This window comes from Chelmon rostratus, chromosome 7, assembly GCF_017976325.1.
Source record: "Chelmon rostratus isolate fCheRos1 chromosome 7, fCheRos1.pri, whole genome shotgun sequence".
NCBI lineage: Eukaryota > Metazoa > Chordata > Actinopteri > Chaetodontiformes > Chaetodontidae > Chelmon > Chelmon rostratus.
The window spans coordinates 24,852,662-24,865,283 of NC_055664.1; the positions used below are offsets into that span (position 1 = coordinate 24,852,662).

Below are 12,622 nucleotides of genomic sequence, written 5' to 3' on the forward strand. Positions count from 1 at the left end.
AATTCAACCCTCAGTTCCCAGAAATCATGGACTGTAATGTCATTAACTGAGACAACTTTTACCAACTTTCCTACATTGTGATCACAAAATAATCACAAAATAATATATTTTCCCTCTTGGCCCCGGCGGTACCCAGCTTTGCAGTTTCGGTCTCATGTGATTAAGTTTTGAGTTTCTGAGATTTCTCCTCCAAGCTTGAGTGAAACAGCCTTGTGTCTCTCTGGAAACAATGTCCCTCAAAGTAATGTTCACTACGATGAAATGAAACAATCTACTTGTGAAAAATGTTTTCTTATCTGACTCTTACATACCATGCATGCCATATTGATGTGCGAGGATGAAGTTTTCTCTGGATGGAGCATTAATTATGCAAAGATTTGTGTGAGAGGGCTGCTCATGCTTAACAATTTTTGTTCCGATGTAACTACTCCGCTTCTCCAGCAGATTGGGGCCAGTAGGTCAACAGTGCTCTCAAAGCGACGGTGCGTTCTGCGCAAAGCGACAAGCTATCAAGTATTCACTGAAGCAAAGAGCAGCAGCCTTAATCTGAACAGTGCAGGGAGTGTTCACCCCGTTCAGGGGTCACTGCAGTGGAACAGCCCATCACAGAGCCACATCAAAGGCCTGCCAGAAATATCGATGGGTTTGGACCGGGGCTGGGAAATTCACTACGGCAATCACTCATTGGGCCCATGAAGGAGGGCAGGAAAGACATTGGAAATAGACTGCTGTTTACTCTTCCATAGCTTCTCTTTATATTATTACAAAACTTTACACGGACAATTGCTAAGGGACAAAACAACAAAAAATAAAAAGTATTTCTCATCCAAAAGGCATAAATAATATAAAAGACAAACTTTTTTTCCTTTAAAAACAGATACATTCATATGAAATAATATTTTACTACTACAAAAAATAAATAAGTCATCTAAAGAGTTTTTGATCTTTTACAAGAGTCTTCCCTCCAGTGGGATACAGTTTCTGTCTTCGAGCAACGTTTCTTTTGCTCTTTGTGTTTCGCTCCATCTGGCTTTGTTCTCAGTCTCTTGTGGTCGCTCGCTTGTCCCACGCCGCTCTTCTCAGCTCAGTCCATCGAGAGTTTTGTGTCCTTGTCACCGTAGCTTGCAGTGTCTCTGACTATCCCGTCGCAGGAACTCTTCCTTCCTCTGTCACATTTCCACCAGTCTCTCAGTCGGTCTCCTCGTTTCGCTAAACTCTCCAAGCTGCAGGAGAGCCTGTTTGTGTGTGGGCTGCGTTCAGACCTCCTGTGGGCTGGGCTGGATCAGCTCTCCCGCCAGGCTGCTGCTGGAGATCCACCCAGGCTTTTCGTCACAGTCCAAGTCTGGCAGGCCGAGACTCTCCCAGCACACCACAGGCCCCTCCGTGTCCACGCACTCCAGCTCCTCCTCAGCTGCATGGGGGGAGAGAGAGAGGAGAGAGTCTTTGGTTTATACTTCATATTAAGAAAGACAAGAACAGATTCTGCAGAGGCCCACAGTGTAATTTGTGGTGATGCTGCATAGCCGTCTGCATACAACATGCGGATCGGTAATGATATAAAAACTTACACATAAGAAGAACTGTCAGAGTTTGAGTTTACAATAGTTTGTAACCATCAGGGTTTGTACATGAATATAGTCACTAATTCTCTGGGAATTTGTTTTATGGCTCTGAAAGAAGTAGTTTGACATTCTGGGAAAATATACTTATTCGCTTTCTTGCCCAGAGTTGGGTGAAAAGGTTGATGTCATGCAGGTGCTGTAAATATGAAGCTATAGCCAGGCGCAGGCTAGCTTAGCTTAGCTTAGCACAGAGACAGGAAACAGAGGCGAACAGCTAGCCTGCTTCTATCACTGATGTTATATTTGTTTAATCTGGACAAAAAAACAAAGTTTAAAAATGGCACTTGCTGGTTGTAGCCTTATATTTCCTGGACAGATGTGAGAGTGGTGTCAATCTTCTCAACTGTGTTTTGCCAAGAAAGCATATAAGCATACTTCCCAAAATGCTGAAGTATGCCTGTAATTGCCAGGGCTGAATGTGCCAGTATACTCATATAGATTGCTGTGGAGGCGATCTGATGTAATTATGTCATTCTCTGTTACTCCTACATTTATCATGAAATACTTCACTGGCCACAAGCCACAACTAAAAGATGCTACTATCATCTTACCGTTAAAAGGCGTCTTAAATTGACAAAGATTTAAAAACATTATGTAGGTATTACTGCATGAGCTTTTCTATGATCATATTCCATTCTCATATTGAATAGTATCACTCTACTGGTTCTGTGTAACAGAGAAGTGAGAGAACAGCAGAAAGAGAGAGGAGGAAGAGAAAGAATAAAGTGGAAAATACTTGGAAAGATTTTGTGGGCATTCAGTATAAAAATGTGTCTCACCAGTGTTGTCTGCTGGACAGTTTTCATTGTTCCCGACCAGACAGCAGGAATGCTGTGAGGGCGAGGACTCCTTGTGCTCGTCTGGCCGGTACCCTGCGTCGGCCCCCTGGTCACCAGAGTGCATCTGGCCGTCGGGGCCGTGGCACTGGGATGAAACCTGGCCCAGAGGCACCATCTCCAGGCCGTCCTGCTGGCAAGGCGCCACGCGATGCATTAGAGGCAGAGTGCCGCTGGAGAAAGTGCCATTGGTCTTGTTGTAACATCTGCACAGAGACAGAGGGAGACGGAAAGAAAAGCGGGACACGTTCGTTTATAAGGTGCCCGTTCGCTGCTGAGTGCTCACCCACTGACAACTCTCAGCATGGCGCTTCACATACCACGCTGGTTCTTCCTCTCTACAGATATCTGTGGGTTTCCACCAGACACAGAAAAGCCTTGTCTTAATACTCCTAACAGCGTACAAAACAATGACAGCTCCAACACAACTGGAGCACTCTAGCACAGCTGCAAAAAGCGTTTTCAACAGTTGAGCTGCAGATGAAAGGTCCAGCCTCGCTGCCTCTGACTAACTCTGACACATTGTGGTTTTTCTCTCCAGTGGAGTTCCCAAACGCAGACAGTTGCATGTAGCGAGCTTCCCCATGTTTCTCTGAACTCAGCTTCCCTCCATCGGTACATGATTGGATTGTGACCACGCCCCCTCTTTTCCCAGCAGCCGGAGGTAAATAAACACAGGGCTCATTAGGTCTGCTGGCTGGGTGCACACAGGGTAAACTGTGATGCTGGAGACCCTTAAGTACATAAACAGGAGTAGCAGGAGGGGGAATGTGTGTGTGCTTGTGTGTGTGTGTGCGTGTGTTTTGCTCAGCTGCATCTGATGAAACGGGAATAATCTGCATTTCCTTGTGATACTCATAAGGCGTTTGTTTTTCCGTGTTTTCCAATTTTCACCCCAAGAAATGCAGATTTTTTTAAGAGGAGCAGGTTGATTTGCAACACGTTTCACCAAGAAGTTATGTTTATGTCATGTAACCTAAAAGTTCAGGTGCTTCAGGAAGACACTAACAGTAACAGACACTAACAGTAAATTCTCTGGAGTGAAACAGCTCAGAAAATCTTCTGATAATAGATATCAAGGTGCGGATCACACACCAGAATCCCTTTCAAAAAAGGATAAATTATTCAAAGGTAGATTATCAGGCGTCTTCTCTTACCTGTTGTTGTTGCAGAGGTTCTGACAGCTCATACAGTCAGATGAGTCTGTTTGGGGAAGAGCTGTGTACAAGCCTCCACCCTGACAAGAGAACACAAGAGAACAAGAGAATCATTTAATACTTGAACATCATGGTGTCCAGTGTAGGTTTTCCAGAATACTGTGTCTGCGTCTGGGCTGCAGGACTCACGTTATGGTGGTGGTGTGGGTGCGAGTGCTCGCAGTCCCGGGTGCTGTGGGGCAGGGTGCCATCGTGGCTGTGCGGGTGTCCGGGTGAGAACAGGCTGCCGGTGCCGTTGAGCAGGGCCAAGCCGTTGGGGAGCTTGTGATGGAGGTGATGGCACCCCTGGGGTAAGATGGGACCACTGTGTCCGTAGCCGCCGTGGACGCCGCCGTTGATGCGGCTGGAGCCGGGCAACGTTGTGTACTCGAGAACATGGCCGTTCATCTCTGCTGGCTGGTACAGGTAGCCGGGGGGGTCGTACTCTACAGAGACAGAGGAGGCGATGGAGAGGCAGGTGAGGATAAAGGTAGAAACCAGCCTGATCTAGTTTATCTAAATGAATAATTCATCACAACAAGAAAAAATACTTATTTTAGACACAGAATTAAGTGGTAAACGTATCTGACAATGTTCCTATGAACAAATTGTCCACTTGTTTTTTCCACACTTTTTAACCGGTTGGATAGGAAATAAACATATTTCTTTTGTGCATCAGAAGAGCCACTTTAACTATTTGTCAGTGTGAAGCCTTTTTATGTATCAAGTACTGAAATTTTGCACTGGAACAACTGTATATATATATTTTTTTTATCTTTATCAAATATTTTAGTTGGCTCTCTATATATCAGAATTTCACAAAAACTACAAAAACAATTACTGTAGAAATGCTCTCATTAGCAGCTTGTGTTAAGAATCATCGTGGTGTCAGTGCTGAAACTCATTTTGCAGAAAAAAAGAAAATCACTCTGAATCATCTCACAGAGAGTTAGCACCTGTGACTCGATCAGCTTTTCCACAAAACCTATAAGCTATAAAACCTCAACTATTTACAGATCCAAAAGCTCTGGAAAAGAGTCCATCCAACAAACATTTTTGCAAGCGCTGTGGGATCGGTGTATGCACTACGAACACTTGGAATATGCTGCACAAGCTGTCTTGGGGCCAACTAGCTTTATATATGAGACAGCTAAAATGGAGTTAACTCTTTGTGTGTGTGCCTGTGCTACAGATTCATTTTGATGTGAACTACAGTAAAAGTTGGTTCGAAGACAACATGCACGATATGATGGATGGTTTTCAAACACATTATCCCAAACCTCACAGCAGCTACACTTCTTCTTTATGCTAGCTCTGGGTTTAGCTCGTCTCCAGACTCACTGTGCATGTTGTTCTGCTGCCGATTCCTCCACAGGCACATGGCGATAAAAGCCAGCAGGATGAGCACCATCACTCCCAAAACACAGCCCACAATCAGGTACAGCAGTCCTCCAGGTGGGCTGGGCGGCTCCTGCGGGTGGGGGCCGGGTGGGGTGATGGGGTGCTGGCTGGGCGCCCCCGGGGACTGACGTGCTGCAGCAGAGGGAGGAGGAACAGCTTTTTACTCGCTAGCAACAAAAAAAATAAGCAAACTATAAAATGCAAACCATTGTTGTTAGCCTCATAAAACTCAGTCCATTTATGCTGTGTAATTATGGCGATCATACCCGTCATTAAAGCTACAGCCTTGGCAGAAACATGCCTGGACTTCTGATGAAGTGGAGGTTTGCTCGATGCATGAGTCATGTCTTATGCAGCGCAGTTTGTGTTTTCTTACCTCTGGTCTCACAGATCATGACGTTACTGTATTCGCTCTCTCCGCCATCATTAAAGCACTGCATCTTGATATCATAGGAGGTCTCGGGCTGGAGATGTCCAATCATGTGCCAGTGTTTCACACCTGAGAATGCGAGAGAGAGGAGGGAGGAGGAGAAAGAAGCGTGAGAAATCACTTCCTCTCGGAGCCGGCGTTGATCGCGCTGCTTTAAATCCTGTGTAAACCCACTTCTCCTCCTTCTCTTCGTGTCTCACACTTTCGTGGAGGTCATGTTCCTTCATGCTCGCTCTCTCATTCACCCCCCCCCCCCCTCTCTCTCTCTGCTTCAGCCCACCCCACACCCTCCTCTCTTACTCCGTCAGCCCCACGAGGCTCCAGACAGTTGCTTTACTCTAGACGAGCTCCATATATGGCAGCTTCATGTTTGTCCTGGCTTGCCTCCAGTATTCACACACACACACACACACACACACACACACACACACACACACACACACACACACACACACACACACACACACACACACACACACACCACTGCCGCACTACCACACACAATCACACTGCTACGTGCTCTGAAATCACAGATGAGACGACAATCTACGACATGGAAATGCTACATTTCCAACAAATGAGGCTGAAACGAGCTGCTGCTCTTGCTGTGTTTTGTTCAGTATGAAGTAGAATAAATCACGGCACGTGTGCTACGTGGATGTTGTTGTTGTGAGTGCGAACGACGAAAGAAAGATGCTGCTGAAGTTAAAGCTACGCGCTGCTATGATTCAGAAGCTCAAATGCGCAGTTTTAAACAAGACACATGAAGATTATCTGAAGGGAAAGTGACTCCAGCAGGCATGTAGGGCAGCTATTGAACCTCAGGACGACGCACTGAGAATCAAACCGCTGGCTCCTGATAGTTTGTCTTGTATGATAAGCTCTTATACGGATACGATTGTTAAGACAATAGATTGTGATGCATTTGGAAACTTTCATCTATACACGAACATAAAAAGTAAATCGTGTTGGTAGTGAAACTTAGGTACCATACCGGCACTTATATAGGATAAAATAAGCACAGATTTGGTGATTTGCAGGCAAAAAAAAAACATCTGGACTTTTATTATTATCATCAAATCATACGTTTTAGTTGGATAATTGTTGGATAGTTCGTCATAATTGGTAAATTTTACAAAGTTTATCTCACACTGGACTAGTTAACATGTTTCTAGATGTCTAAGTTACTTATTACTGTTTTTTCAATGGTACCTAAATACTATCAAATCATAAATACTATTGAAATACAATCATTTTTAACCAAGATGTGGGACATATTTGACCTTGGAATCACCGTAACACCGCTCGCTGGGTGCTGGCTCTGCAGACGTGTGTCCCTGACAGTGAGGAGTTTGAGGAAATGTAGATGCTCAGATGTTAAAGAGCTGGGCGGAGTGAAAGGACGTCCCGCCTTCCCTTCCTGTACCAGGCTCCACTGTTAGCATTCCACGCAGCAACCTGAGCCCCTCTCCTCTGGCCGGCCTCATATTTCAGCTCTGGCAACCATTTATTAAAAACAGATTTCAGAAAGCCCTGCTGCCCAGCGACGGCACTCTCTATAAATCAAACGGCAGAAACGTCCCTCTTCACTACACCCCACTCTTGACACTGAGTATCCATTACCCTCCCAGCTCCTAGTTTATCTGCAGAGCGCGAGCTTGACGTCGGGGACAGGACGGGGCTGTCGACAAACAATCTACACACTCAATCTGCAGAGGAAACACAAACACACAAACATAAAAATCCGCATCTCCACTCACCTTCGACCACGTCTCTTTTGTAGTCGCTGTCGTTGTCGCTGTCTGTGGGCCGGTAGTAAATGTAGAAGCCCTGGATTGGAGTGTTGTTGTTACTCGAGGGACTATACTGGAAGGGGGTGGAAAAAAGATTACGTTAGCTGCGATCTGGTGGGCAATTATTATACAAAGAGAGGAAATTTTCCAGCAACTAATGGCAGGGCTTGTTATCAGCAGATGTGCAGGACTGGAAGTAAGACTGTGATTGCACTGTCCGTCTGAAGTTCAGGAAATAATGAGCCTGTCTGAGGTGAGGTAAATGTGGGGAACTATCGGCATCCATCTGAGGCCCAAACTGCCGTGAGGAGGAGAAACAGCTTTGAAGAGAGGCGAATCAAAAACCGAGAAGGACAGGGCCTCTTAGTCTCTGTTACAGCAGAGCTCCAATCAGCACAGGCGCTCAATTAAAGGGCTGATTGAGTCTCAAGCGGCCAAAGAACCACCAGAAGTGAGCGCACCCACATGTCTGTAATAATCCCTCATTGCACAGGAAAGCAACTGCGACTCATGTGGGTTTGGGTTTTCTTTCTCCTCCAAATAAGTGTGACTGCTCATGTCTGTTTTTTACAGGTGCAGCAGTGAAGTAGATGAGCAGCAGAGGACATAAAATGACATTCTGCTGCATGAAAGTCTTCCTCCACTGGTGCTACGGCTGTTGCACTGCATGTCAGCGGCGTACTCACAGTCCAGCGCAGCATGATCTGCGTGTCGCTGATGGCGTCTGTGGATGAGATGTGAGGTCCGACCACAGGGCGGTCTGCGATACGCGGGCTGGCCTGAGGCACCTGGTACAGCTTCGAGGGGATGCTGTGAGGACTCTCGCCGTACATGTTCATGGCCACGACGCGAAACTTGTAGGTGGAGCCTGAGACAGAAACGCAATGTTACAGTACAGTGGTGGTGAGCAGCGGCCGAATATCACCCTGTGCCATCAATTTCATCAAATCTGTGTTTCTAATGATTCATTTTTAGTCTGAGCTCAAGCAGCCTTATTTTATTTAATAGAATGTTTTATTCTATTAGAGGTTTATTCTATATGTTATCTACTTTTTTTCAAATATTATGATACAGTAATTACCAAGTTGCAAAAAATCTATTATTGTTGTACCACAAAACAATGATCGCATGTCTTTAACACTTTGGGCCAAACACACTTATACTGCAAGTGTTGCTGGAGACTTTTTCCTTCTCCATGCATCGTGCAGCATCATGCTTCGGCTACTAAATAAACTAAAATAATCAAATATTATCAGTCTGGATTAAGGTCAACTGGTAACACTCTTTAGAAAAATACAGCTAAGACAAATAAGCAGTGAGCTGTGTGTTTTTTCCAGGATCAGGAGACCCTTATCTGAGCGGAGGAATCGCGTTCTGCTTCAGCGGACTGAAGAGAAGAGTTTTGATCTGTGTGAAAGCTCACCGGGCTCCAGATTGCGAACTTCCACGGACAGTTTGAGAGGTGAGATATTATCCGCAGCAACGACCCACTCTGCGCTGCGGCCACGCCTGTACTCCACACGGAACGCTGTGATCGGAGAGCCGCCGTTGGCTCTCGGGATCCAGGTGACGTACACCGAACTTTCAGTCGCCATGGAGATGGTGGGGCGATCGGGAGCCTCGGGGACTGGGACGGAAACAAATGAGGGAATAAACGTTTGGTTCGTGCGAAGGGGCAGAGAGAGCCAGTCATCGCTGCATCCCGACTCATGTACGAGTGGAACAAGTTCACAGAGGAAGCAAAAAACGAAAAGAATACACATCACAGTGAAGCAGCATGCCATGGTGTAATGTGTACTTACTGCCTGGGCTCTTAGCCACAAAGTTAGAGAGGGCAGGAGAGAGCGAGAGAGAAAAGAGGGTTAGTAAAAACACACACACACACACACACACACACACACACACACAGGTCTGACCCGAAAGCCGTGCGCAATCTCACAGTTTTCTGCTTACAGCATTCTTCATCCAGAGAGTCATTACAGGGTGTCAACTATCGTTTCACTGTTTGTACTCCGAGGCAGAAAGAAGCAAAGCAGACCACATCTAAACATTAAGCTCTGAGATCTATTCAGCACGGCCCGGTCATGAACCCCACAGTAACCACCTCCACGACAGGACGCCTCATAACTTCCACGACGTCCCGCCATCGGCGTCTGCACAGCAGCTGCAGCAGACGCCCGGGGGGGCGCGTCTACACCTACCTCTGTCATGTATGACGACGCCAAAGTGCGTGTTGGGGGTTTTGTCCTCCGGAGCCTTCGGGGGCACGGAGATGACGGGAGGCTTGGACGGATTCTTGTTGGAGGTGGTGCTCTTCTCTGAGGGAGGACAAAGAAACACTGGGAATCAGAAAAAAACAAGGTCCAACAGGTCTTCAGGGCTATCAGTTCCACCAACAGCACACGGAGCAGCTCCGGATGGGATGGTGGCTCTGAAATCTTACGTTTCCTCCTGGTTTCCGGAGCTGTTCGGGTTTTATCAGGGTGGGTTTCAGGTTTCCATCTGACAGCTCCGCACTTACACAGAACAACACACTCGTCCTGTGCTGCTGCTCAGATGAAACCTCAGGCTAACTGCATTACATTGAAGCTTAAACAATAATTGTGTGGTTTCTATGTTTCTAAAGAAGGATGCAGCCGTCGCTGAGGTCTGTTATGTCTTTCAGGTTACTGAAGGTTAGGTGATTTTGATATATTTTGGACTCTCTATGCCTTTGAATTAAGTATTTTTTCTCACCAGAATAATATTTCTAGCAGTGTGGAGGAAGGAGGTACTTTTTACATATAATTCAAACATGACTGAACAGTTAAATGAATAAATAAGAAGATTCCCAGACATTGAGAGGAAGTCAAATATTCCTCAGGGAGGTGGCGATGTTTTGGTGAGTTTGGAGCTGTAACTGGACATAAGTTGGAACATAAGTTGGCATTTTTTGGTCCGGGATCATTTTGTGAAGGAACCACCCTTTGGATACAGTCATCTGTGTGGGTTTTGGCAGTATTTCACATATTTCTGACCGGGAACATTTTGTCAACCCTGCTGTGGTAGAGCATTATTGTTAGTTTTTGGAACAGTTGCGGTTGTTCTTATTTTTATTTGTCTCAAAAACCCAGAAAACATGCTCACAGTCATTCACTGTGATTATGATACCGATCATTATGATGGTACGTAGGATTATAATTGGACGATGTGGTAAAAGCAGTCATTTAAAGGAATAATCCACCCTCAGGAGAGTGAATGGCTGTATAGGAAACATTTTTAATATCCAGCACGTTAATGAAGCGTCATCACTTCATGTTCTGGTGTATTCACTTATCCTCAGTCTGTCTCGTCTGCTTTTACTTCAGTTATTAATTCCACACATCCCACACAAACTGAACTCATTTAATTCTGCTGGAGCCAAAACTTTGCTTGGTTGGAAATACTTCTTCTTCCAGAAATCACAAACATAATGTGATTACATGGGTTCGCTCTGAAGGTAGAAACACAGATATCACCACAGAAAGCCGTAGTGCATTTTCTTACACCCCGACTCGAAAACACAGTGTGCTTTGCATTCTTTTTAGCTCCCACGAGACGACGGAGAAAGAGATGCATGTGTCTGCTTCTTCTTTCCGACTGTCTGTTGAATGTCAGAGCAAAATCTCCAGTCCAGAAACAAGCAGATGCTCTTTAACTCAGAGGAGCTGACACCAAGACCTGACATTTACTGCTGATGCTTTAGGCAGCTGAAAACGTTCCTCTTTCTATTCTTGCTGATGCAAAATGGGGTAAAGTGATGTCTTCCAGTGGTCAATTATTCCCACGAATATGACAAGAAACACTAAACAGCATAATAGACATAGCTAACAACAACTGTTGAACAGGCGGAGGTTGGACTGACCCTTGCCGGTGCGGAAGGTGAGCATGGCTGGCTGGCCCTCGCCCGCTGAACTTCGAGCCACCATCAGCACCTCATAGAGACTGGAGGACTCCAGCTCCGACAGCCGCAGGGTCTTCTCACTGCCAGGGACACGAACCGTATGCCAGCTCCCCACCACTGTTCCCATTTCATCGACCTGACGCACAAACAGACAGGCCACACACACAGACAAACACAAACACATGACTAAGAGTGACGGAGAGAAAAACCGAATCATCTGTCTGTCTACCGTCCCTCATCGCTCAGCGTCTTTCCGGGTCTGACTAACGACAGGGAACGGCCTCGGAAACGATCCCTGCGAGATTTCTGTCACAATTTCCAACTCCAGCGAAACTCAATCCTGCTGCCAACAGTCTTAACTAGTACCGCTGCAGTTTTATAGTCAGAGTGAGCTTATTACTGAAGCAAACACAGGAAAATCACCAACCTTTGAGTGAGTTCAGGTCCTGGCCTGAACTTCTTTAAGTAATGAGCAAATTAAATTCACCCATTCTCAGTTGGTTTAGGCCTTTTTACGACAATGGCAAGAAAGAAGTGAAACATGGCAGCCTGTTTTTTTTCCCCTCACCTTACGGTATTTGACAAAATAGGCGTTGATTGGACTCCCTCCATCGCGGCCAGCCCTCCACTCCAGGTCGTACATGTCGGGCTTGTGGGTCTGAGGCGGGCTGATGATGATCGGCGCCTCTGGAGTAGGACGGTCAGCGCCTCTATCGGCCGGCAGGTTGACCGCGCCGCCTTCGTCTTCGGTCAGGAAGCGCTCGTGGCCCTCGTCGCTCTGCATGGGGTTGAGCGATGGTGAGGCCTCCAGCAGCACACCGGCAGTGGAGCCCAGCTGAGGATCTGTCATGGAGAGAAAATCTTTTAACATTAAGTCACTTTTATACTTAAATTAGAAAAAAAAATTCTATGTGTGAACTTCGTTGCCTCCAAGCTACTTTACTTTAGATTTCCATTTCTTTTTAAACTTAATCTCAAAATTTTCAGGCAGCAGCTCAGACTTCAGAAAGCCATTTCATTTTTGGGATTATGCAAACAAAACTTACTGCCTTTAGGGAGTCACACCCAATCAGATTTAGCGAATACTGTAATCAATTTTTCAGCTCTAAATTCATATTGTCACCTTTTTGCAACACAATACATTGCACTATAATATGTTGTTGCATTCCTACGTGTAGTCAATCAAATATGAACACTGAAAGATAAAAGAAAATACTCTAATTAACATACTGCACTTCCAGTATAAGATGACAGCATGCATTGGTATATTTTGGTTTTCAGATTTTATGGTGTATATGTAGTTTCTTAATTAAAAGCCCGGATCTAAGCTGTGCACAATGTAATAGAAGCTGAAGCAATGGCAACACTGATGAGTGGCCAACAGAGGTGGCCCTACAAATTCACAGAGGACAACCAGCGCTG

The 12,622-nt window shown here is 45.7% G+C and overlaps 1 protein-coding gene across 2 annotated transcripts in view; it reads right to left on the reverse strand.

The window, feature by feature from the left end:
• Window positions 1-737: 737 nt before the first annotated feature.
• Window positions 738-12,622, reverse strand: part of cdon (cell adhesion associated, oncogene regulated) — a 30,030-nt gene continuing 18,145 nt past the window's right edge. For both annotated transcript variants that reach the window (XM_041940552.1, XM_041940553.1), the window contains exons 8-19: window positions 11,769-12,043; window positions 11,162-11,336; window positions 9,480-9,596; window positions 8,702-8,905; window positions 7,965-8,146; window positions 7,246-7,351; window positions 5,432-5,554; window positions 4,996-5,187; window positions 3,805-4,100; window positions 3,616-3,695; window positions 2,402-2,664; window positions 738-1,411 (exon numbers count right to left, since the gene is read on the reverse strand). In XM_041940552.1, coding sequence (XP_041796486.1) covers window positions 1,257-1,411; window positions 2,402-2,664; window positions 3,616-3,695; window positions 3,805-4,100; window positions 4,996-5,187; window positions 5,432-5,554; window positions 7,246-7,351; window positions 7,965-8,146; window positions 8,702-8,905; window positions 9,480-9,596; window positions 11,162-11,336; window positions 11,769-12,043 — 2,168 coding nt within the window. In that variant the 3' untranslated portion in view covers window positions 738-1,256. The remainder of the gene's footprint in view (window positions 1,412-2,401; window positions 2,665-3,615; window positions 3,696-3,804; window positions 4,101-4,995; window positions 5,188-5,431; window positions 5,555-7,245; window positions 7,352-7,964; window positions 8,147-8,701; window positions 8,906-9,479; window positions 9,597-11,161; window positions 11,337-11,768; window positions 12,044-12,622) is intronic.